The 21,721-nt window shown below is 43.6% G+C and overlaps 1 protein-coding gene across 1 annotated transcript in view; it reads left to right on the top strand.

Annotated features, from left to right (window-relative positions):
- The first annotated feature begins 2,272 nt into the window (after positions 1–2,272).
- The window catches only part of PFDN1 (prefoldin subunit 1), a 120,625-nt gene continuing 101,176 nt past the window's right edge, over positions 2,273–21,721 (top strand). The window contains exon 1 of the mRNA XM_069199305.1: positions 2,273–2,428. Coding sequence (XP_069055406.1) covers positions 2,396–2,428 — 33 coding nt within the window. The 5' untranslated portion in view covers positions 2,273–2,395. The remainder of the gene's footprint in view (positions 2,429–21,721) is intronic.

Below are 21,721 nucleotides of genomic sequence, written 5' to 3'. Positions count from 1 at the left end.
TATTGACTCTCTTTATTCTAGCATGTCTTGTGTCTTATTTCTTTGCACAATGTACACTCCTCCAAATTTTAAATGTTAGAGGGAAGCTCCTTCAACAGCTTTTCGGACCATCTCCTGAGAAGCTAAGGCATCATTCAGGTCCACAGTAAAATAAGATTCATGAAAGTGGGAACTGTAGTTGCCATTTAGCTGTATTTTAATATGTTTTAACTAGCTGCGCCTCTATTTGCAGTGTTCAGTCACATGGTGGTAACTCCTAATTCTGACAGTGAGTATGTGGGTATTTGCTTAAAGCAGAATTTCATGTAGACTGCACTTCCAGTCCTTGCTCACTATTCGGGCAGGATGCCAGCGTCTTGCAGGCTCTTGTCTCACACCTCACCAACATAAAGACCCCACAGCTGTTGATGTAAACTGCAGTAGTACACTGCATTCCTGTGGTTTTCTCCAGACAACACACTGTGCTAGATTCACTTTTCACTAGTATATTGCCGCTGTTTTATGACCGGGAGGGTGACAGAGATGCACTGGATGCTCACTGCTGGTTTAGACACTACGGAGCCAATCCTGAGGCTCCTCTAACCTCCATTAGGCCCTTAATGCTGATGAATGGATCTTTATTGGCTGCTGTACCCGCTTCACACAATCAGTGTATGGAATACTAATCCACCGAGGATAGAGAGCCACTGCTGGACACAGTAACAAACCACTGATGACACAGAGGCACTGGTTACACAATATCAGACCACTGGTGATAGTAAGCCACTGATAATCACAGCATCAATCCACTGTTATGACTGCAGGAAATACCAACCTAAAACCATGTAGCCCCAGGAAGAGGGAGCCCACCATCGACGTTAAACAAAGTAATAAACCTCTGAGTGATCATGGACCCTGACCTTCACTTGATTCCTCAAGTAAATTGTGTCAAGGAGTGCCTTTTCCACCATGTAAGCTTTTCCACAAATCTTCCCTCTTCTCTAGTATTACCTCAGAAATGACAGGCCATACTTGCTACTGGCAGGCCTCAAGTGGATTATACAAATTGTCTTTGTCTGAGGCCCCTCTCTTTGTACTCCACAGAGTGTAAATGATTAAAAAATCATCAGGAAAACATTTCCTACATCTTCCACTATGGAACCCATTACACTAGTGCTCCAAGCACTTTGCTGACGCCTTCAAGGCACTCTGCATTGCCCACAAAGCCCCTAACAACCAAGGCCACAGCTGCAAAAATCAAGGATGGTAGGCATATGTGCAACAATAGTTCTCTCTATGCTTCATTACACCACAAGAACATACACAACTAAACAATCATGGAATCAGAATGAGTGCCTTCCACTATTCTTCACTCACGACACTAAGGGCCATATGTACCAATTAATTTTCCCATAGACACAGAATGGGTAAAACCCTTTGCTACATCTGGCCCTAAGACATTTCCCACTTAGGCTACACACACATACTCATAACCCATGCCCTTTCAACCAGACACAAGAATAAACTAATGTAAAGCATGCGTTCAATCCCTCATTCATTTTCTGTCTGCCCGTTACCTGGGCGCTGCAATCTTACTTGACAAGCTGAATGAGGCATGCCTAAGATCCCAAATCCCCCCCCCCCCACCTCCCCACCCGTTAATAAGACTGATGTACCACGGGGTGTAGGGTGCTGATTTTAGGAAAGTCCCCTGATATTAACCAAGCAGTGTGTCAAGAAAGTGGGCGCCACTCAAATGTGGGCCACTGTTTTTGGCGTGTCCATGCCTATTTCTCACCCCAATCTGACCCTGCTTTCAAATATGTGAGAGCAGAACACCAGCTTTAATAAACCTCTTCGTTTGAGTTAATGAACTATGTTGCTCGATAGTGATCTGGGCCACATACAGGGTTCCCATTACAAAGATCTTGCCTCGTGGTTTACTAATGGTACTGTCACCTGGGTCGGGACAGGGCAGGAATGGTTCTAAGTTCATGTTTAAAACTGATCACTTTTGATAAGTACTTCTCAAGGAAGTGCTACAATGTGTCATATAAATGTCAAAGCTTTCACATGTTAAAGAAATACACTTTTTGGAATGTTCAAGAGACGTTATCATATATTACGCGATGCTTGTTGTATGATTTACATAGTAAACATTATCGAGGCTCGCCCGCCTCTTTTCTCGCAGTGCACAAGTCAGGAAACTCAGGAAATCACGTGACGAACAGCAAAGCGATCTATTTGCTAAGGGTCGTTTCTCTTGCGAGAAGTAGTCGCTTCCCTTTAACGGTACGACGAACTTATGTGACGTAAGGCGTCACGTTGCGTGCTTGTCGCCGTGTAGGCACGCAACAGCCGGTTTTCTGTCTGATGGTAGCAATCGTTCTTTGAGTTTACAGGCGTGAGGCTCGCTATGGCGGCTCCCATAGATTTGGAGCTGAAAAAGGTAAAATGCTATTGTTTAACTATATATCCAAGCTTAAGCACCAAGACCGTGGCTTTCTTCCAGACACAAGACCACTTGTATGTTTCCGACTTTTATAGCTCCCCGCCCTTGTAGTGGTGCTGTGCATGAGAGGCAGCTGCTGCCTGCGTGGCAACAGTACTCCGGTTTGCCATACGTAAAACCCGGTGACCAAGGACACGACCCATATTTTTCACTAAGCCCCCTTCCCCGACATCATTAATCAAGAAACATTTCCTTGTGCCCCACACACGTGTGTGGACCTCTATTCCCTGTTGGGCCTGAAAGAAGAGACATAAGAAAACTGATGGGGCCGTTTTCATTGACTGCCTCCGGTATCGTCCAACTCTGAAATCAAACGTTAAACCACTCTCAGCTTCTCACACTCACCCATGTTGGACAGTGGTCCACTGCCTCGCAGTTTTCGTCTGGTATGCATGTTTGTCTCACGACTGTAAAGTACAGCTACGGCTATGTTCTTAGCATCTCTGTCCCCGAATCTATGTCACGGGGCGTGCAGGTAATCCAGGCACAATTTATTATATGGCTGTTGATATCTGTGCATGAGTAGCACTCCTATGGATCACCCGTGTCCCTGTTCCCACAAGAGACCCAATTTGTAAAGTTATTTTATACTTGAGTGCTTTGGAAACCTTTCAACAGTGTGATCTGTTACAGTATTTGCTGGAGTGAGGCTTTATTGCGAGTGAATCCAAACAGTCATCTGTATGTAGCGATACTTGGATAGAATATTAAGAAGTGAGTCCAAATTCTGAGTTTTACGATATCGTAGTGCAGCCACACCAGCTAAGAATACAGTGTTTAAGGTTGTTCTGCAATGGAACTAATTATGTATACGAATGTATCAGTGAACATTCATTAGCACATTATTTCTACACAGCTGCCGATTGGGAACATTGTCGATGTATGTCCTTGATTAAAAAGCACTGTTTTAATTAAACATTAAACAATATCTTCTTTGCCGCATGCTGTGAGGCAGTAACTGCACCATACAACTGGTGCTTTTCTGGGGCCGAACCCCAATATTTAGTGCTCTCGCATATTTTCATCACCTCAAAACGTATCTTCAGCAGCTGGGCTCCTTCACCTTTGCCTTTGAGCTAGCGATAAATCACCAACCTTCTCAACACCAGACCCCCAAAATCAACGTAGAGTAATAAAAATAGAGACTGGGACGACTCAATAACTGAGCTCCAGATCAATGAAAAATTAAAAGGTTTTATTAATAATATCAGTATAGGCACTACAGAGTAATAAAAAATATATATTGAAGGCTCAAATGCAGAGTAGATCGGCAGAAATCAGGATTTTTTTTTTTACGGGAACTCATCAGCTTATTTGGACAGAGTCCTGTGAGGAAAAATGAAGTGTCTCTCAGTAATCGGACAGCGTCTCTAGGAAATCGGGTAAGTTCCCTGGCTCCCTAAACCCAAGGGTTTTTATATATATTTTACCCATAACTAATAAGCAAAACTGCAAATTCAGCATGGTATGACTAGTGATAACACATATTGGACAAATCAGAATGAGGATTGTCAGAAATAGTTATAACAGTAACCCATTTCTAAGGTAGAAGAAAATCTTCCATTAGCTTCAACAGCAGTAGCAGATTCTGGAGATGCATAACATAATAATGTACATTTTCAAACAAAGACTCGTACACCAGTATGCTAGCAAGCCGGCTTTGGCATTTGCAGTCTAAGTGTCCTTCAGAAAGTTAGATTAGGAACACAATGGAAGTTTAATTCACAATACATACTCTCAAAGGAACATAACCATTTGGTGTCACATTGTCCTGTGCTCTATGAAAACTGTGAGGAGAGAAGACATGGAGAGAGACATCAATTGGGAGAGGTAGAGAGTTAGAAGCAAGACGAACAGAACAACAAACAGCATCTATTTTAACCCCCTTCACTGCCAGGCCTTTCCCCCCCTCAAGTGGCAGGTCTTTTTTTGGCTATTTGGGGCAGTTCATGCTTAGGCCCTCATATCTTTTTGTCCACATAAGCTACCCACGCCAAATTTGTGTCCTTTTTTTTTCCTTCCCAACATCTTAAGGATTTCAGAGGTATCCGGGGTTTGTGGGTTCCCCTGGAGGAGACCAAGAAATTAGCCACAATACAGCAAAAAGTTCGTTTTTTTAGAAACAAAAATGGGAAAAGTTGCTGCAGAAGAATGCTTGTGTTTTTTTTCCCCTGAAAATGACACCAACAAAGGGTTTGCAGTGCTAAAATCACCATCCTCTCAGCTTTCAGGAACAGGCAGACTTGAATCAGAAAACCACATTTTTTAACATAATGTTGGCATTTTACTGGGACAGATCCCATTTTTACTATTGTTTGTGCTTTTTAGCCTCCTTCCAGTTAGTGACAGAAATGGGTGTGAAACCAATGCTGGATCCCGGACAACTTAACATTTCTAAAATGTAGACATAATTCTGGATTCAGCAAGGGGTCATTTGTGTAGATCCTGTAAGGTTTTCCTACAGAAAATAACAGCAGAAGAAAAAAAAATATTGAAATTGAGGTGAAAAAACAGCCATTTATCTCCACGATTTACTGTGTAACTTTTTCCTGTTATGTCAGATTTTTAAAAGCAAAATACTGTTATGTCTGCTGGACTCTTCTGGTTGTGGGGATATAGAAGGCTTGTAGGTTCATCAAGAACCCTAGGCACCCAGAGTCAATAAAGGAGCTGCACCTTGCAATGGGTTTTCATTGTATACCTGGTATACAGCAATTCATTTGGGGAAATATAAAGAGTGAAAAATAGCTAGCAAGGAAACCTTTGTATTTCCAAAATGGGCACAAGATAAGGTGTTGAGAAGCAGTGGTTATTTGCACACCTCTGAATTCCAGGGTACTCACACTAGCATGTGAATTACAGGGCATTTCTCAAACAGTTGTCTTTTTTACACACTGTTTCACATTGGGAAGGAAAAAATGTAGAGAAAGACAAGGGACAATAACACTTGTTCTTCTATTCTGTGTTCCCCCAAGTTGTGGGTTTTGGCCTTTGGCTCAGCTGGCACCTAGGGAAACCTACCAAACCTCTGCGTTTTTGAAAACTAGACACATAGGGGAATCCAGGATGGGGTGACTTGTGGGTTTGTCACCAGGTTTTGTTACCCAGAATCCTTTGCAAACCTCAACATTTGGCAAAAAAAAACTTTTTCCTCACATTTTGGTGATAGAAAGTTATGGAATCTGAGAGGAGCCACACATTTCCTTCCACCCAGCATTCCCCCAAGTCTCCTGATAAAAATGGTACTGCACTTGAGTGGGTAGGTCTAGTACCCGCAACAGGAAATGCCCCAAAACACAACATGGACACATTACATTATCCCAAAGAAAATTGACCTATTTTTTTCAAAGTGCCTGGCTGTGGATTTTGGCCTCTAACTCAGATGGGACCTTGGGAAACCTAGCAAACCTATACATTTTTGAAAACTAGACACCTAGGGGAATTCAGAATGGGGTGACCTGTGGGGCTCTCACTAGGTTCTGTTACCCAGAATCCTTTGCAAACCTCAAAATTTGGCAAAAAGTACTTTTTCTTCAAATTTTGTTGCTGCAAAGTTCCTTCTACCTAGCGTTTCCCAAGGTCTCCCGATAAAAATGGTACTTCACTTGTGTGGGTAGGCCTAGTGCCCATGACAGGATATGCCCAAAACACTATGTGTACACATTAAAATTATCAAATACAAAACTACCTGGTTTTTCTTTGGGGGGGGAGTGGGAGGAGCGGGGTACTGCGTTTTTGGTCCTGGGCTCAGCAGCGATCTAGGAAAACCTACCAAATGCAAACATTTCTGAAAACTAGACACCCAAGGGATTCCAGGGAGGTGTGACTTGAGTGGAACCCCCAGTGTTTTCTTACCCAGAATCCTCAGCAAACCTCAAATTTAGCTAAAACAAAAAATCAAATTTTTCCCACATTTCTCTGTGTGATCCCTGCACGGCACAAATCTCCACCACCCAACGTTCCCCTCAGTCTCCTGGTAAAAATTATACCTTACTTGTTTAGGTGGGCCAGATACCTGTGACCGGGAAGAGCCAAAAACATGTCAAAAAGGAGGGGTGTCCAAAAGGGCAGTTTGGGGAGAAAAAAAAAAGTTTTTAGGCTGACAAGTGGGGCAGAATTTTTATTGGTATAGATGTGACAATGTTGAATGGTAGGAATTTTGTGGATTCCTGCAGGTTCCGGAGGCTTACAGCACAAACATTTGGGAAAAATGTGTGATTTCAAGCAAAGTTGGAAGTTTGCAGGGCATTGTGGGAAAGAAAATGGTGAAGGGTGCATGTGAAGCACAAAACCCTGGACTCACTCAGATGTTTAGTTTTCAGATGTGTCAAGGTCTTGTGGATTTTTCTACATGGCAGCATCCCAAAGTCCAAAAAGTACAGCCCTCACCATTCCAAGTGGGACGGTTTTGAAAGGAAGACAAGCTCTCATGGCCCAAATGTAAAACCAAAATAATCAAATGTCCTTTTGCTTGCTGTTGGGATAAGATATTTTAGGGTGTGGGAGGAGAGCTAAAAGACTCTTACCTCTTCAGTTTGGGTGGGAGCATAACCACGCCCATACTGGTTGGAAGCCACCACCCCACTATTTTTTATTTTTTATAAATTCCCTGGCATCTAGTAGGCTTTCTGCCCCTCCCAGGGAGTGGATTGGGAATAATTGCCCCCTCTGCCCCCCAGTGGGCAGAGCAAATTTATCCCCATTTATTGGGGGAGGGGTTGGCCGTACGCCCACCCTTTTTAAAAAAAATATAGGCCGATCTGCCCGCAAGGAGGAGCTGAAATGGCCTACAATAATGTGTCCCCATGGGGAGCAACCCTTGCCTGAGGGGCTGCCCCCCAAACAACACACACACCAACCAATAGTGCCTAAGTGGTTTCTGCCCCTGTTGGGGGGAGGATCAACTTAATAAAAATTGGCTGTTCTGCCCCTGGGGGGGGGCAGAAATGGTCTAAAATAAATTTGCCCCCCCCCCAGGGGGGTGACCTTGCGTGAACTTGACCTAAAAAAAAAAAAAGCCTGGTGTCTAGGGGTTTCTGCCCACCATGGGGGCAGATTGGCCTAATTAAAATAGGCCAGTCTGCCCTCAAGGGGGGCATGTTTTGTCTAAGGACGATTAGCCCCTTGGCGAGCGACCCTTGCCTAAGGGGTCGCTCCCCTCCTGTAAAAAAATAAAAATAAAATGATCTCTGGCGTCTAGAGGTTTCTGCCCCCGCTGGGGGCAGATCGGCCTAATTACAATAGGCCGATCTGCCCTGGGGGGAGGCCTTAAACCCCCCCTCCCCATGGGAGCGACCCTTGCCGAAGGGGTTGCTCCCCTTTATTGTTTATATAAAAAATAACAAACATCCCTGGTGTCTAGTGGGCATTTCTGCAGCCTGATCGCTTCACGATCGGGCTGCAAAAATCCTCAGAGAGACAGGAAAGGAAAAGCCTTTCCTTTCATGCGTCTGCCTGCGCGCACCTCTCGATCAGAAGAGAAATGCTTTGCATTTCTCTTCCGATCGTGCTGGAAATTGAGCTTCCTGCGCAATGGGAGGCGACCTCTAATGACGTCAGCGTGCGATTGCGCACTGATGTAATGAGTCATCACTTGGGGGGGGGGGGGGGGGTCGGGCTGAAAGGGGAAGTGTTTTCCCCTTCCATCCCTGACTTGGGGTGTGGGTTGGAAGCCCACGGGGGCAGCGCTAGCGCTACCCGTTTGGGCTGGGTGCAGGACGAGCTGGTCTCGTCCTTGATACTTGGCAACCGTGGCTGAGGGCGAGACCGGCTTGTCCAGGGGACCAGACTGCTTAATAAAATGGTGTTAATACAAAAATGTTGCATACCTGAACTACATTAATAAACACTCTTCAAAACCTCCCCAAAAAATAATTGGTCAGTGCAGCATGCAAAGCAGGTCACTTCTTGCACTAGAAACTGCAGCTTTCATTGCAACCAAAATCTTAAACTAGTCCTTTGACAAACTCCTTATATCGCCACCTTCCCTGAAATACTACCTGGCAACTCATTTGTCCTGTGCCCTGAAAACTCCTTTTCAAACATTGCAGCCTACACCCCTACCCTTCCACCTATTTCCTCTCTTGTTGTAATTAAGATACTGTGTTTCTTTATCCTATGTATTAAATAACATCTGTATTTCTTTAATGTGGACTTATTATTCTTGTGTATACATCTTGGAGCTACACAGTTAACTACCATAGTCCGGGATTATTGTAAATTGATGCAAGTTGTAATTCCTTAGTGGTGACAGTAATGAACATTTGCTGTTTGGAACCCCTAGTACAAATTCCTTGCCCTGTAAACATCAGGAAAAAAAACGTAATTGCTTTACTTCACTAGCTCTGTTTGTGCCGTCCCCAAAAGATCATGCCACCAATACTCTTCCCCAGGAAAAAGTCTTATTGAGCAAAACAACCATTGTGTATCTACTGTAGCTTATCCCTCAAGACAAATGATGACAGCCAGCTCCATACTCTGGCGCGTTTAGCTGTGAAGGCTGATTGTGCATCATGTTTATTTGTGCTTTAGTGTATGATTTAGTAGTGTGGATATTCAGGTTTTATTTCAGAAATATGTAGTATTATGAATGTAAATGGTTAGATCTTGTGCACTCTTTTTAGAGTTTTATTTGTATTAATTGTTGTGATAAAGAACACACTTTTTCTGCCATTGGGTAGTTAGTGTTTGGACACATGTATCATACATGGATAGTTGTAACATAGCTATAAGATGTATCTTAGTAAAAGAATGTTAAGTCAGAATTGTTCATAGTAACTTATTAGGGGTTAATCTCTGGGGATCGTACCACTGAGCGCATACAGGTCTACTTTCTTTCGCTAATAACTCTAGGACATTGGTAGGGTCTTTGAAGTGCTGTAGCATACAACGTTTTTATTTCCTTGACTGTGATACAAGGCTTAGCAAGCAGGCTGTCGCTTAGCCTCTCTCCCATCTTTTCACATGAGCCGGGATGTGGAATTCTCATCTCCCCATTCCGAGGACATAATGTTTGGGGTGAAGGGCAACACGTTTTCTAGTTTATTTTATCCAGTCACCTGCAGCACGGACTTTTGGCTGCCTGTTAACAGTATCAAAGTATGGCTCGGGGATAAAAGACTATGGACCGCCAAGGTTTGTGTACATATGTATAAGTTGTTCAAACTTGTATGTATGATTGATTATTGCAAAGCCTTTTCTATTAAGTTGAGTACGTTAAGAAAATTCAGCCAATCACAACTCTCTCACTCGTCTGCCCCAGTTGCTGGTCCCATTATTTTAGCTGGTCTTTTATTGTCTTTTGTTTCTTGTACAGAAAGATTTTGGTGTCTGGTGACTAACTCACTTCGAAAAACATGAGAATCTTGTACTTGATGCTCCTGCTACCTTTTGTGGCTCCTCGTTGGCCAGTTATGTTACACCATTACTGTAGTCCACACCCTGTAAGTGGGTTGTCTTGTATCTGCTTCTCATTCTAGTTGTAGTTCTGCTGTTCATTGAACTCTGCTGGTGGTGGCATTGTCCACTGACTCTTCTCACAGTAGATCTGGTTTGAGGGTAGAGTAAGCGTAGGGGTAGGACAGGAGTACTAGGTATCGTAGCTTTCAAGGGTGCCAAAAGAGGGAGACTTTCTGACTAATATTCTCTCTATACTTCAGCGGGAACACAAACTTTTAGACCTGAAGTTACATTATGAATGTTGAACACCTTTCATTCCTTATACTAATGTATCCTCGTAATGCTCAGTCATTCATTTTACATAAATGAAGTTATCACTTTTTCTTGTTTGTGTGACAAATTTGTTAAATTATTCAGATGTGTTATCTTTGAAGAGCTGTGGACAACTAACGTGTTTCTCCACCTCTGGCTGTCAGACCTGAGGCTCTCTGAAGGCTAGTTGAAGAGTTAGGCTTGGTTTGAACCCAATTATGTGGTCCAAGGGGTGCTAGAGAGGTGGAAAATGACCACACAGATGAGAGGCTTCTGCAGTCCGGGGTCTTTATTCAATATTATCCTGCCCCAGAACCCAGCATTAAATGTGGGGGGGCATCCTACAGGTAGCAAACCTTGCAAGATGACGCCAGTCACCCCTTTCCCTGGGTTAAATGACAAGGAAGCATTCTTTGCGGGAGAGGACTCACTCCCGGTTCAGAGACTAAGATGGTGGCTGTGAGAAAATGTAGGACGAGAAACTGACTTCTGGAATGCAGTGAGTGATCTCGCCGGAGACTGCACCGCAGTGTAAGCAAAATAAAAAGCTGCATATTGCCAGGTGGTCCTTGGCTTGGGGGACAATCTACCTGCAGAATGAGCCCGGCTGAGGTCCGGACTCTGGAAGGCGGCAGAATCTTAAAAATTTAACTAGACCTGCAGGTCGAGTAACAAATAATCTACTCGACCTAACTAATGTACTCGACCCATAAATGGTCTCAAATTGTGTGATCCTAGGCTAATAGTTTAGAGTTGCCTTTCTTCATAATTCTCACATATGGTTGCACCTTCAAATATGTGAGCTCAGCCTTTTTGCAGTACAAAAAAAACATCTTTTGTTTAAGTAGGCTAAAGTTTGCTGCATGCATCACAAGAATCTAGTCCATATACCCATGAGGTCTAGCCCACATAAGCTAGGACTTCTTTTAGTTTACTAACAACATTGCCATCAGGGCAGGAGTGTTTCTCATTTTTTTCGAACACTCAGTTGTAATAAATATATTAATAAACCATGATGTGGTAACGTATTGTCATCTACACAGAGTAAATTTCCAAGAAATGTCCAAAAACCTCTCCACTAACTTGCAGCTTTACTGCTAAACCTATATAGTGTTTTAATAATCTGTGAAAATTGGGTTTCAGAAAACATATCCCTAGCACATCAACATGTAAAGTATTCTGATTTGTTTTCACCCTATTAAAATATTTTTTCATCACACATAAATATAAAAAAGGGCTTTCACAACTACTGAAATATATTTTGAAATGTTTGCACAGTTGACTTAGTTATTTAAGTTTTGTGTGTTAGGTTTTGACACCCTATATCCTTTTATTTTACATTTTAAGCAGCAGGTCACATCGTCCACCTTACAAAAGGCCTGGAACTCTGCAGTCAGAAGGAACATTAATTGTAAGAAAAACTGACTTTTGACCTCTGTCTGTGAACACAGAGCAAATGTTTCAATAAAAAAGGGGGGAAAGGGAGGATTGGGCGGTCCAGTGTACGTTCTCCCAATACTATGCTAATATAAAGTAGTACAAAGTTCCGAAATAAGTTTAAGAAGAGAGAGAGAAAAGAAAAGGAGTCCTGAAAATCAGGAGCAATGGTCCTCACACACCTTAATTGGTGTCATGCTTCATCATTGGACAGCTCCTCGTCAGACCGGCGCTGCAATGTCTGACGGGCACCCCCCGGAGGGGGGCTCTTTGCCGGAGATCTTTTATATACTCGATGATGCAGCGGAACCTAATATGGATCCGAGAGAGGACAAATCCACAAGAGAGAGAAAAATAAAATTGGCTCAGAACCCTCACTCAATGATTTATTGCTTGCTATTGGGAAATGGTCAAGGTTAAAAGAATGCAGGGAGTGGAATCAGAGGTAATGCTCAGACACTCACGCAAAACACTCAAAAGTAGAGGATGGTGGAAATAATCCAGTCCTCCTTAGTATGCGGTCGACATGTTTCGCGTCTCTGATGGTACCACAGGATCCAGTGACGCTTCTTCAGGACCTACTAAATCAAAAAATTACTCTAAAAAAATCAATATACCTATACTCCTGCTGACTAACGCTCACAGTCAAGGCGTCATCAGTCACTTACTAAGATTAAACCGGACTGGCTTTTCTTTCCTATTAGTCGCCCATCTTCACTTAAAGAACAGGCTCCAGAGCCCGGTTTAATCTTAGTAAGTGACTGATGACGCCTTGACTGTGAGGGTAGTCAGCAGGAGTATAGGTATATTGATTTTTTTAGAGTAATTTTTTGATTTAGTAGGTCCTGAAGAAGCGTCACTGGATCCTGTGGGACCATCAGAGACGCAAAACATGTCGACCGCATACTAAGGAGGACTGGATTATTTCCACCATCCTCTACTTTTGAGTGTTTTGCGTGAGTGTCTGAGCATTACCTCTGATTCCACTCCCTGCATTCTTTTAACCTTGACCATTTCCCAATAGCAAGCAATAAATCATTGAGTGAGGGTTCTGAGCCAATTTTATTTTTCTCTCTCTTGTGGATTTGTCCTCTCTCGGATCCATATTAGGTTCCGCGGCATCATCGAGTATATAAAAGATCTCCGGCAAAGAGCCCCCCTCCGGGGGGGTGCCCGTCAGACATTGCAGCGCCGGTCTGACGAGGAGCTGTCCGATGATGAAGCATGACACCAATTAAGGTGTGTGAGGACCATTGCTCCTGATTTTCAGGACTCCTTTTCTTTTCTCTCTCTCTTCTTAAACTTATTTCGGAACTTTGTACTACTTTATATTAGCACAGAGCAAATGTGACTTAAGAACAAGATTTAAAGGCATCTTTTATTGCCCCTCCACTTTTCAACTGAACAGAACACCTGTTCAGTGTCTGCTTGCTAGAAGGGACAAGTAAGTATTAAAAATAGCTCAACCTGATCAAATAAGACTCGCCGATACGAGTGGATTTTTTGAGCCCTGCTCTCGGATTACCTCTTGCTACCTCCCCTTTGTTGGACGCGGAGTGGCCCCCTGGCTTCTGCGGAGCAGCACGGGCTGTTTCCATGCCGGGTGTCGCAGCGTGCTGCCTGGGTCGGCACAGAATACCCAATTGCCTGTAGGCTGAGCTGCAAGAAATTGGGTAGTAGGCCTGCAACATGACGATGTAGGCCCTCTCCTGCGGCTGTAGGAGCAGTGGTGCCATCTTCATTCTTTGGCCTTTGTGAACATCCCAATGTGGCTATTGGGGGGCCATTGAGTCAATGCTACTGGGAATCAGAAGGAGCTGCCCCCTTCAACTTTGCAGTAAGTCAACTTGAAACATTATACTCAGCCTCTCGCCTTCCATAACTGCATAAGGCTATATAGCCATGTCAATGAATTTTACTGCGAGCATGGTCAGTGGACACTGCCAACTTGCCCCATTGTTAAGGAGCTAATGGACTGTACCTTCTGAATGTTTCTTGTGCGGCCACCCTCACCACAAGGTGAATTATATAACTGCAGCTTAAACCTAGACATATCTGCCCTCACCCTCCTCTTAAATGGTTCACCAGTTGGCGCTCCTTTGACAATTCCCTGTTCTGATCTGGTTAAACCTGTAACATAGTGATCTCAACTAAGCCTGTATGGTTATATCTGGCTGTGGCGCGAGGAAAATGCTGCTTTTCTGCGTCGCTGGGTCTGCTCGTGCCCCTCTAAGTGAGCTGTGGCGGGGCCTGGGTGCAGAGGACTACACTAGTCATACTACCAGGAAGTGGGGAACAATGATACTAATACTGAGGCCCTCAGTGGTGTTACTGTGCATCAGGGAAAACTGTGGAAAAAACAAAAAAAGTAGCAAAAAAATAAAACAAAACAAGACTCTTTGCCACATAGGGCAATGGGGAAGGCTGACTGTCACCAATCAAGCAACAGTTAGAACCCTGCAAATCTGCCTGTGCCCTGGGAGGGAGTTCTGAGCACATGGCGGTGGAAGACTCTCGAGTTAGCCATGCTACTGAAGCGACTGATATGAAGTCGTTATTCATGACCATGCAATAAAGCCTTACATCCATCAAGAGCAAAATGGACAACATGCCACTAGACTTGACGCTAATACCCACAAATTGGAAAGGCAAGATAGTCGCATCACGAAAGCAGAACACAAAATTTCAGCAGTCAAAGATAATGTCTGCCCAGGTGGAGCATTTGCTGAATATGGAGGTGCTCAAATCGATATCCGCAAAAAATGAGGATTTGGAAGCACAATCCTGTAAAAATAATATACGAATCGTAGGGATTCCTGAGTCCACCAACATGGGCTGAGTAGAGTAATTGTGGAGCTCCCCCTCAGCACCATCTTTAGCTCTGATTCATTCTCCAAGATTCTAATTGTGGAATGTGCCCACCGGGCACTGATGACCAGTCCTCCACCGGGCTCTCACCCCGACCGATAATTCCTAGATGTTTGAACTACGCTGACAGGGATACCTCTCTTCGACTGGCACGAGACAAACACGATTTGCAGTTTGAGGGTAATGCAGTGTCCCTATATCCAGACTTCGTAGTTGTGGTACAGAAAGCCCGCAAGAAATTTATTTCCATACAACAAAAACTGAGGGAGGCTGGAGTCCCCTATCAGATGCTGTGCTTGGCCGGTCTTTGTATCTCTCATAGGGGTAGAGAACACATCTTCACATCCCTCCAACAGGCTGTTGAATTTGTGAAACAGAATAGTGTGTAGACTTCCCGACCAGTCACGAGATGCCCCGGTCCAGGCCCTCCTCTCCTCTGTCAAAATAAGGATAATAGGCACCTACTGCAACAGTTAACCCCCTTTTACAGTTGAATCTTGCCTTAATGAATATCAGCCACCACTGAGAGTCTCATTACAGTCTACCACTGTCTCCATTCTGCTCTTTTATGACTGTGCAAATTTGATGATTCTCCTTGACTTAAAAAAATATTATAAGTGACTATAATTGAACTGGAATAAATTTGATGTCAAGCATCACATCTACAATCAAGCTATTTCATGGGCAGAGATAACTCTTGTACCATAAATTATGTTTTTACATGGGTGTCAACTCCCCCGATTAATGTGACTAATCCATTAATAGTGTTCTTGCACTCTAATCCAGTAGGCCTTGCCACTGTGGAATTTATCTATAATCTACAAAAGTTTGACAGAATCCATGTGCCCTACGTTGGACAAATGTCATTAGAGGGAAAAAAGCAACTTTTTTTCCTATAGACAAGCAAGAGAAATGATGACTCAAATTCGGCAACCTACGATGGCCGTAAAATGGAAAACTTATTTGTCATAATGTGGAAAGTTCATCAAGCTTGAAGAGCTCTGAAGAAAGTGAATTGCTTATTTTTAAATGAAGCTACACCTTAAATTCTTGACCATATCCACAATACGAAATGCCAAGCATATCAAAATCTAGCCTTAATGCTTTCACGGAGCAACTCTTAATTATCCCCAGGTAGGGTTTTCAAAAAGTGCTTTCAACTTCAAATAGTAAAATAATCAGTTACTTTATAGCATTAAAAAGTCATACAGTAGAATGTCGGTGCTCTATGGGGTATAAACGGTTAGTAAAGCATCAGTTTTTTTTTGTCTGCCTAAGGAATTGAAGAAACAAAGTTATCCATTCCCTACACTTGTAGCTGTAGCTGCCTGGGTTTTAGCAAGTTTTTTAGTGGAGGAATTATTACACTATTTAAAACAGTCTATCACATTTCGTTTATCAGAATGTCTTAGGTGTTTTTACTGTTTATCTTGAAGTCCCCCACCAAGGCAGTAAATGTATCACCCACTTTGCTCTGATGACTGCATCTCTGTTTTAATGCAGCTGATGTTGTCACAACTTGCGGTCAACTTGCTTCAAATACTTTATTCGGCTCAAAAGAGCCATAAAAGACATAATCAATTCCATACACCACAATCAAAGATAAAAATAAATAACAATATCAATATAAAAACATATTAAAAAAAAATATTTATGAATTCGAATAGCAGCATTTATAAAGTTTTGCACCGCCTGCATTGTTCTCTCCCTTTCCAGGTCCTGTATATAGGAAAAGGCAAGGTGACTGGACCTAATGCCTGTAGGGAGGAGAACAAGACGTAAAAACCTTCTCCTAGGTACAGTAAATAAATTGCAGTAAAGTGAAAAGTGCTTTGGTGCGATCTGCCATCACAACCGCATGGTGGGAGTTTCTTGAACCAAGTGCCTTGAGTAGGAAATGCTAATAAATAATGTATGGACTTCAAACAAAGTCTAGTAAGAAGAAACAATGCAGCTCAGAAGTGACAATGTTAAGATATACCTTGGGATGTAATAGCTGTGGCAGCGGACTCTCCAGGTCCCCGAGTGTGTCACTAGTTAAATTCAAGTCATAAATTGAATACCAATATAGATCCTTAATCCTCTCTTTAGCCCCCTGCTAAAGAGTTGGGGGCCTGGAAGTTATCCCCTACCCCAAGACGGGAGAGCATAGAATTAAAATATCTGAGCCAGGGAATGTCCATAAATCGAGTCAGTGACAAACAATCCATAATCACTGACCTACACAATTGAGCTTCGGGATTTATCCAGACTCTTAACCAGAGCAATAAAGGTTGCAGCCTTATATGGTCGGCTATCCCCCTCAGGCCTACTTCATTGTGGCAAAACGCAGCCAGAGTAGATTTAGGGACTGCTAACAGCCTTCTCAGAAACTTGTTTTCCACTACCTGTAAGCTCATGCAATCAGTGTAACCCCACACCTCAGCTCTGAGCGAAGCAATCAAAAGGTATTTACTTTTAAAAACAATCAGCATTTCCTTCACTGGTTTATGTCCAAGTTTCTTTGAAAATCTAAGAACTGCATCAATGACTCTTTGAAACTGCAGAATGCGAACACTTATTAAAAATTTTCAATTAAAATCAACATCAATTGGAACTCCCAAATAGGTGAAGTTAGGAACTTTAGGTATTTCTACTCCTCCCAGAACAAATCTTTTACTTTTTGACAACTTTGGGCCACTCTTCATCACAAAGGATTTTGTTCTGTTAGTTTTGAGACCAAGGTTTTCCATAAAAGTATTAAAAGCGTCCAATAAGGATTGAAGGCCGTTTGCTGTCCTTGACATGACAGCAATCGTCCGCATAGAGTAGTACTGGGATTGGCTGAGAGCTGATAAGAGGCAAGTCCTTCCCCATCTTACACAAGAAATCTTCCAGACCGTTTATATAGAGGAGGAAAAGAAAATGGGCCACCACACAACCCTGTCTAACCCCCTTTAGTGAGGGAAATTCTTCAGTGAGATCACCCTCCTGGCTAAAGAGAACCCGTGCAGAAGTACAGTTTTGGAGTCTATTAAGTAAGGAGATTAAATCTTTATCAACCCCCCTATCCGACATGACAGTCCACAATTTGGATCTGTAAACTGTGTCAAAGGCACAGTACAGATTCATAAAGGCTAAATGTACACAGCCTTTTTTTTTTGCCTTGGTGTATTTTTGTACTATCAGAGTCATATTGAGAATCTGTTCAGTTGTTCCCAGCCCTGGTCGAAACCCATACTGGACCTTTGATAAGCAATTGGTCTCCATTGCCCAATTTTCCAACTTGCTCAATACCACTCGGCCTAAGATCTTAACAGAGCTATCTAAGAGGGAGATTGGGTGAAAACACCGTTGGTCAGCCCGATCCCCCTTCTTAAAGATGGGCACAATAATCCCCTCTCTCCAGGTATCTACCAAGGGGCCCATCATGGCAGATCTTATAATGTTAGTAAGTGATGGCCTCCAAAATTTGGGCAGAGTTTTGTATATGTCAGCTGGGTTTCTGTCTGGTCTGGGTGCTTTGTCCGGAGGGCACTCTTGGATAGTCTGTAATACATCTGATACTTCTATTGAGTTGTAAAAGGCTGTTGGGGAAACATTTCTCCCAGTAATGAAGCCAATCGCTTCTTCCTGGGAGATATTAATCTCCGTTTTGAAAATTAAAAAAAAAAGTGTTCAACGTAACTTGGGGTGGGATGACAGTATCTATTACAGTGTTATCCTTATCCATCAGTGGGGTGGGATTGACCACTTGCCAAAAAGCCTTCATATCTCTGCTATTGCTAGCCTCAGTTAGCTCGTCCCAGGCATTCTCCCCTCAATTCTTTGTTCCTGGCAGCAAGAGCGGCCTTATATATCTTTCTTGCCACTTTAATGGCAGACTGGTTATGTGGGATAGAGCTGGTAATCTTCTTTAGGTCTTTAAGGGCAGACGTGCCTGCATGATTGAACCAGCGAGTACTTCTATTGGTATTAATACTTGGGCGCTGTAAGTTGTCTGCCATGTAGCTTGTTAAGGCAGAAAATGCCGCTATAATTTTATGCACGGGGTGTGTTCCCCCAATGCCATCATGACCTCTTCCTTCTTATTCGTCATCAGATCTCTATAAAAACTGTTTATCAATTTTTCCCCACTTGAGTCAAACCTTTCTGCCCATTTAGTCTCAGCGCTGGCTGCTGTGCCTCCTCACCCAGAGTCCTTATCCAAGCCCATCCTAGTTTCTAGAGTTAAAGGGTTGTGGTCACAAAGGGGATAAGCTCTTTAGAATAAACTATAAAAATCAATTGTAGATTGAGCACTTCCCGCCCCAAAAATGTGGGAACCCCCTTAACTTCTGGAGTGGGAAATATCAGCAGATTGGCGGCCAGCATACGATTGTGCGCATTCCCATAAGGGGAGTGTTTAAAATGCTGCATATAAATCAGAGAATCCGCAACATTCTAATAATTCCGGTTCTCATAGATGGGCATTAAAATCACCAGCCCAAATAATCATAAGGTCCTTCTTGTTTCCATTCATCACCTTATGCACCCTAGTCTCCAAACTATCAATCACGCTAGTGTCTGATAAATCAAAATTATTAGTGTAATAATTAATCAACAAAACATCATACAGATGAGTTAGTTTGAGAAGGAGTACCAGATAGTGTTGTGGTGTATCAATAACACGTACAGCTACCCCCTCTCACAGATACAGTATAAATGTGACCAGACCTCCCCTGTCCCTTCCCGAGGGAGTTTTAATTGAAGGAACATAATAGATGGTAAAGTAATTAATATGGGGGGGGGGGTGTCTAAAAGCCAAGTTTCCGGACAACAGATATATGAATATTGGCCCACAAGGCTTAGCCAATCTGGATTGTCCAGCTTGTTCTTAAATCCTGCCACATTCCATGTGAGAATCCCAGGAGTTACAGCAGCAGAGGTGTTAATTATTCTAGGGGGGTGCAAATTCAGTAAAGAAAGCGTATCTGCCTCCTGGTCTCCGCCAAGGGCATTTCTAGTGGCTAATGGTCAGTCCAATTGCTCCAAGAGGTTTAAAGGCTCAAAGCTTTTAGGTAAGGGCAGTGGGCAACCAAAAGACCTGGGCTGATGAGGGGTACAAGGTTTCTGCTTTTCAGGTTTGCTGAAACGAGACTGCTGTGCCTGAGGGCAAATATTAAAGTATGTCAGCCATTGTACCCTGATAGATCCCGGATCTAGTGTTAATGTTGAGAGGCAACGATGCCGAGTACTAACTGTGGGTTCCTAAAATTGATGACAATACAATTCCCCTGAGAGATCTGAACTCCAACCTGAGTACTTCCTGACCCAATACATGGCCTTATTAAGAAGTGAGGTATGGGACTCTGAGTCCAGTCTGGGTACATTTTTCAGAATTATAATTTATGGGGCACATGCTGGACAGATCCACGGATAGGGGGCTTGAGCGTTTATGGATGCAGGGAGGGGAACCTCTTTGTTGCCCTTTCGGGCTGCTGGCTCGTCGGCCCTATGCTGAGGGGCTAGTTTTTCTATGTGGCCTTTAGATTCAGGGATCAAAGTTCTGTGAATAGATTTCTGCCCATGATTTAATCCTCCTCTCTGGTCTAGGGGGATAGTTAGGGCTGGGGAGAGCATGGGCTCAGTGGTTTCATGCAGGGGTTTATCCTCCAATGGGGTTAGGGGGACTGATGTTTTCCCAGTATCTTTAAGGGCATTTACCTTTCCTTCTAATAATTCCACCTTTTTTTTAGGACTGAGGAAGACAGTTGCCTTATATCTTTCAGATAATTATCAAACTGGCTAAGTTGGTCGCAAGAAGTAGTAGATGGCTCCCTATTAGCAGCATGCTCGCAGGCAGCCTTCTTAGATATCTTTAATTGAGACCTTCCCTTGCCCATCTTTGTCTCTAATAAGTCCTTCCCAGATGTAGTTAAAGTCTTTGGGCAGGGAGATACTAGGCCAGGAGGGGAGCTTGCAATATTAAGGGAGTCTTGTTGCCTGCTCTTTTTTAAAGGGTGATTGTCAGTAGTTGTAAGGGAAATGGACTCAATCGATTGCTCCTGGTCTAAAACGACACATGGGTTCCTAGATGTAGCCATGGGTGGGCCTTGCGAGGGGGACTATCACTTCTTTATCTCTATGACCAGACTTCTTTGAGGTTGGACCCAAACTAGCTTCTATCCTCCCTATCTCAGATTCAATTGTGCCCATCACAGAGGTAAGATAACTAGTTATTAATTTTGTCCCGAGTCCCCAGACTGAACTCCTACTGCCCCATGAGAGCCTTCCGCTTCACCAACGTATCTTCCGTAGGTCAATGAAACCCAATACAAACTAATTATACTTGAATGAAACAGGCCACACTGTCACCAAGTGCCTCTCCAAATGATCAAAGCAAGAGACAGGACCCGGCCCGGCTGCTGACGGGCACAGACGGGCACGCTCTTGACCGCGCGCATCCCGCACAGCAGGAGAGATGTCCGACTGCATGCGCCTTTGGGCGCGAAAGAAGCAGCGGGGGCGGCTTCCTGCAAAGTGGTCCTGGTAGCTGGAGTTATGAGGCTCCCAGCTTTGCAACTACTGTTCCGGGCGTCCCGCACAGCGGGAGAGATGTCTGACTAAGTGCGCCTCCGGGCGCGAAATAAGCAGCAGGGGCAGCTTCCTGCTGCAAGTGGTCCTGGGAGCTGGAGTTATGAGGCCCCCAGCCCTGCAACTACTGTTCCAGACGTCCCACGCAGCCGGAGAGATGGCTGACTAAATGCGCCTCTGGGCGCGAAGAAAGCAGCGGGAATGGCGTCCTGCCCAAGTGGTCCTTGGAGCTGGAGTTCTGAGGCCACCAGCCCTGCAACTACTGTTCCGGCAGCCATCTCCTTGTGGTAGAGGCTTTGAAATGGTCTCCAGACTGCTCTGACACATAGAGCGTATGACTAGAAACACAGGCTCCATTCAGGCATTTGCTACCTGTTTGCAATCTTCAGGAAAATATCATCCTCTGCTAAAGTGGAGAACAGGGCATCAACGTAACCACAGCAGACCAAGAAGGTAGTTAAGACTAGTAGAACGTGGGCCTTTTATAGAACAATTCATATGTGGGTGTCTGTAATAAATTTAGTAACTGATAGAGACTACTAATTGCAGATTCCTTACCTTTAGAATTTCCATGCATCAGCTTGGAATCAGGAACCTTTGCTGAGCAATACCCTTGAGCACTCCATCAGGTGGCGTTGTTCGGATCTGCGTGGTGTTGTC

This window comes from Pleurodeles waltl, chromosome 7, assembly GCF_031143425.1.
Source record: "Pleurodeles waltl isolate 20211129_DDA chromosome 7, aPleWal1.hap1.20221129, whole genome shotgun sequence".
Lineage (NCBI taxonomy): Eukaryota > Metazoa > Chordata > Amphibia > Caudata > Salamandridae > Pleurodeles > Pleurodeles waltl.
This window is presented reverse-complemented; position numbering and strand designations above follow the sequence as displayed.